Raw genomic sequence first — 4917 nt, 5'->3', positions numbered from 1 at the left:
TATATATACAGCAGGTCTTAAACGTACACCACTGAGATTAAATAACGCTCCAAATTTACACTACATTTTGGCGAGGAAAAACTGTCATGGCCATTTTCAAAGGGGTCCCTTGACCTCTGACCTCCAGATATGTGAATGTAAATGGGTTCTATGGGTACCCACGAGTCTCCCCTTTACAGACATGCCCACTTTATGATAATCACATGCAGTTTGGGGCAAGTCATAGTCAAGTCAGCACACTGACACACTGACAGCTGTTGTTGCCTGTTGGGCTGCAGTTTGCCATGTTATGATTTGAGCATATTGTTTTATGCTAAATGCAGTACCTGTGAGGGTTTCTGGACAATATCTGTCATTGTTTTGTGTTGTTCATTGATTTATAATAATAAACATATACATACATGTGCATAAAGCAGCATATGTGTCCACTCCCATGTTGATAAGAGTATTAAATACTTGACAAATCTCCCTTTAAGTTACATTTCGAACTGATAAAATTTTTTATTAATTTGCGATTAATCACAATTAAATATCTGAATCGATTGACAGTCCCAATTCTTAGTTGATCTGGACACAACCTGTAAATATATGGGGTCTGACAAAAGGCTGCAAGTAGACAGAACTACAGTATGTTTTAGGCCAGTGGTAGCCAACCTTTTGGCTTGTTACTCTTTACAGCAAAGCAACCCCCCCGTTACAGATTACATTACAGTTCATCCGGTTTTATGTTCTCTTCTCACATTGTTTTATTTGGATAGTTTTTAGTCTTGAAAAAGTAAACATATCCAGAAAAAAACAACAACTATGTGGTTAATCATCTTGTCTTCTGGGGGGTCCGGACACCTCCAGGTTGTTTTAGGGGGTCACAGGTCAAATCTGTGCTGTTAAACCGTGAACTTTGTGTGTGTGTGTGTGTGTGTGTGTGTATATTCACATCAAACAGTGTTTTATATAATCTTTTGACAATCACACTCAGGACTCAGAAATCACTTTCATTTAGTTTAATATGTACATTAAAATAAACTATTTACATTATATAAAAAAGATTGAATTTACAAGGCAGTACATTTCTTCAAGACACAAAGAAAAAGTCTTTTTTTTGCTAAAGACCGTGTAGCCCTTTGTCAATCAGGTGGCGCTGAGATGGCTGTGAGACTTCTTACTGTAAGACCCTGACTTCAGACGCTAGCAGACAACAGACACACTCGCACACACACCAACGACATCCTGTTCCTTCAGGGCGGACAGAATGAAAGGCAGTTTCAGAACAAAACATTGTCTCAAAGCTTATTTCACGTGCTGCTGTTTACACTGACGATATAACACACAGAATAAACCTTTGATTGTCTTCTAGCCAGTGGAGAATATGGCACTCGTAAGATGTGTAATAACGTGTTATAAAAAGACACTAATGGTACAAAAAACACATTGCTCTTCAAAGGATTGTCTGCTTCCAGTTGCTTCAGTGGCATGTTCCTGACATGTTGAGTGGAATGTTCCTTTAATTTGTCGTCTATATAAACAGCATTCAATACAAAAGAAGTAGTACCAGCTACATAGTTTTTAAAAAAAGAGTTTTAATCTGAACAGAATTCATCTGTTTCTGTCGGTCTGGCTGTTGGTTTGTGGTTTGTCTCTCAAAAATAACATTTAAATAAATCTGTTCACAAAATATAATTTGAGGGTCATCTCATCTGGATGCTCCTTTTGCCCCACTGAACAACCACTGTCATATTCCTATAGGTGTTCCTATAGGTGTCATCACACTGTATGGCACTTTATGTTGCCATGGTAACACTCTAGTTGATGCTCCTGTAGGAACTTGAGTCTGTATCTGAGCACAGCGTCCTTCTATAGCTGATCAGAGGAGCTTAGAAGTCCTTGTCTGCTCTCTCTCCTCACATGTGCCTCTTCATGTGCAGCGCGAGGTGGTCGGACCGGGAGAAGGCACGCTCACACAGGTGACACTGGAACGGCCGGTGTCCGGTGTGCTTCCGGAAGTGACGCGTGAGCTCGTCGGAACGAGCGAACTTCCAGCCGCAGCCCTCCCAGCTGCAGTGGTAAGGTTTCTCTCCTGTGAACACACAAAACAGCCGTGAGTGACGTCATACTGTGAAGGGTTAGGGTAATGATGAGTGACTGAAGAGGATCGGACGCGCGGCTCTTACCTGTGTGCGTCCTGAGGTGCGCCTTCAGGTGGGAGCTCTTGGTGTACGTCTTCCCACAGCCGGCGAAAGTGCAGGTGTGCGACGCGGTCCGTTTCCTCGGCCAAGACCGGCGACCCCTCTTCGGCTTGGTGTCCATCATGTCCAGCGGGGAGGACGGCGGAGTGAGCAGGACCCGCTGACCGGCCAGAGGCTGCTGCTGCTGGGTCACCTGCTGCTGCTGCTGGAGGCTCATGGCTGCGTCCTCCGGGAACATGCCGGTGAACCGGTGGTGGTGTTGGTGGTGCGCCGCTACCGGGAACGGCAGCTGCATCCCCGCGGTGTGCGGGTGCGGGAACCCCCCGGAGGCGCAGCGGTGGTGGTGGTGGTGCGGGTGGTGCGGGTGGAAGCTCTGCGGGAAGGTGAGCGAGGTGGAGGAGATCATGTGTGTCTGGTGGCTCTCGGAGGTCATGAGGTCGAGGTCGTCCGGGCTGAGCGGCGGCGTCATGCTGCCCGCGGCGGCCTGAGGAGAGGTGGCGAGCCGCGGCTGCTGCTCGTAGGACATCATGCACGACCCGCTGCCCTCCTGCTTCACCTTGGTGCAGCTCTGAGGAGCCAGACCCAGGACGGGTCCGTACGTGTCCATGGAGACGGGCTCCACTTTAATGTTCGGATGCTCGGGGAATAAATCCTGAGTGGTGTGGAAAGACGATGAGGAGCTGATGAGGAACCGGCCCTGGATGCTGGAGCCGCTACCGGGGAGGAAGCTGCTGTCCACGTCGGAGCGGAGGAGCTCCGCCATCAGGCTGGTGTAGGGCGGCGGTGGGTTGTTCATGTCCTGGACGGAGGAGTAACTGGTCCCGGTGTGCTGCTGGTGCTGCTGCTGGTGATAGAGGGACACCGCGGAGTCCTGGAGCCGGTAGGACTCTGCTCCAGTCCCTGCGGCTGGCGCGCTTTCGGACACGGTGGTGTTAGCGAGAATAAACTCCAGATCTAAGAACTTGTCCAGGTCCTCTTCGTCTTTCCTGCCGAGGCAGCTGCTGCTGTCCATGTGGAGCGCAGCGCCGCTCGAGTCCTTCCACCTCTGGAGCCAAGAGAGAGACAAGCATTAGTTTGGTTCAAAATGTACAACTTGTTTTTTTCACAGCACCTTCAGATAACTCACTGGAATAATCCACCTCGATAACATAACACAGATAAAACAGCACAAAAAGTGCCCTGAGAGAGGACTGAATAGACACAATAGGCTATAGAAACATCACTTCATTTCATTCTGCAGTGCCTATAGAAACTTTATCACAATTCCAAAGTTGTAAAAAGGTTTCATGAAAGCAGCAAACACCGTGTATGTGTTCTGATGTGACAGACTGACAGCAGCAAAACAAGCGCATCAAGTTATAAAATCACTCTCTCTCTCTCTCTCCATCTGTTCTCAGAACAAGTGTAAATATAGAAAGAGCGCAACTTACGTCTTCCCAAAATTTCTCCTTTTGGTTGGCAAATGTAGAGATTGATGGTAAAATTGTCCCACTCAAGGCCATTTCCATGCGTTATTTAAAAAGAAAAAAAAAAGTTTTAAAAAGTCCTCAGATATTGAGATAATACACTTCTCTCCGCTTTAGAGGAAATCACCAGAGTCCGCTGAGTCTCCAGAAAAAGAGCGCGTTTCTTGTTCTGCGGTCCGAGGAGCTGCTGCTGCTGCTCGTCACTTCATGCTCTGCAGCTGTGCGTGTGGAAGGAGCTGCTAGTCTTCTAAGTATTGTTTCGCAGCGCAGATCGGACCAATGCGAGTCTGGGGGAAGGAAGCGTGTCCAGGATGGAGACGCTGCGAGCCGGCCGGACAGCCCCCTAAATATAGCCCCGGTATAAAAGTCCCAGTCTCTCTGCGAGTCAGAGTCAGAGCCAGAGAGGTGGAGAGAGAGTCGGAGGAGGACTGATAGAGGACTGATGGAGACTGCTCTCTCTGCTCCGTTGCGGGCAGCTACTTAACCTTCACAGAGAAGAACCCGCCCTCCGACAAACCTGGCCAACAGCTGGCCAACAGCTGGCAGAGCCCGCCCCTACCAGCACCGATAAAACACTAAGAAGCAATTAAACATGTTTATAAAATGACAACGAAACCGATACCAACAGAGCACCCGGGCTTTAAACAGAGAGGAATAGAGATGCTACAGGTGCCTATAGGTGCGCATTACGCACCGGATCTGGTGCGCTTTTACGCACAGACAGAATGAGGTTCCGATCATGTTCTAAAGCAGTTTGATTCATCTCTATTTGTTTGCTATGTAGCTGGGCACATGACACCACACACATCTGGGTGATCAATACTAATGCTGATCCTTCAATGTGAAATATCTCTCTGTCTCTCAGTCACAAAGAGGGATTTAGTTTTCTGTCAGAACACAGAGAGTGTCCAACTCTTTCACTCACCGGTTCCTCCGCGGCTGTCATGCCCGGAGCAGCGCTGTGTGTGTGTGGGGGGGTGTTGTGTGTTTTGTGCTGCAGCCACTAGGCGCCAGCTACACCACGGCTGTTCTCCCTCCACTCCACCGCGCTCCACTCCAGCATCATTCAGGTGATAATGCAGCGGCTCTCCAGTACAGGCATTGCGTTGGCATCGTCTCCTCCTGCATGCATCATCATCATTCATTAATACCTAACCTTCAATCGTGGCAGTAACCTGTGAACAGAAAGTTGCTGGTTCCAATCTGAACATGAATGACAGACTGCTGTTACCGTGCCCATGAACCCATGAAGGGACTGTGGCCAAAAA

The 4917-nt window shown here is 48.3% G+C and overlaps 1 protein-coding gene across 1 annotated transcript; it reads right to left on the bottom strand.

Annotated features, from left to right (window-relative positions):
- Positions 1 to 986: 986 nt before the first annotated feature.
- On the bottom strand, positions 987 to 4204 carry LOC119488072 (Krueppel-like factor 2). Its single transcript, XM_037769285.1, has 3 exons — positions 3614 to 4204; positions 2169 to 3228; positions 987 to 2074 (listed from the first exon to the last, which is right to left on the bottom strand). Exons 1-3 carry the CDS (start codon positions 3689 to 3691, stop codon positions 1899 to 1901), a joined length of 1314 nt encoding a protein of 437 aa, XP_037625213.1. The 5' UTR covers positions 3692 to 4204; the 3' UTR covers positions 987 to 1898.
- Between the last annotated feature and the right edge of the window lie 713 nt (positions 4205 to 4917).

Source organism: Sebastes umbrosus, chromosome 5 (assembly GCF_015220745.1).
Source record: "Sebastes umbrosus isolate fSebUmb1 chromosome 5, fSebUmb1.pri, whole genome shotgun sequence".
Taxonomy (NCBI): Eukaryota; Metazoa; Chordata; class Actinopteri; order Perciformes; family Sebastidae; genus Sebastes; species Sebastes umbrosus.
This window is presented reverse-complemented; position numbering and strand designations above follow the sequence as displayed.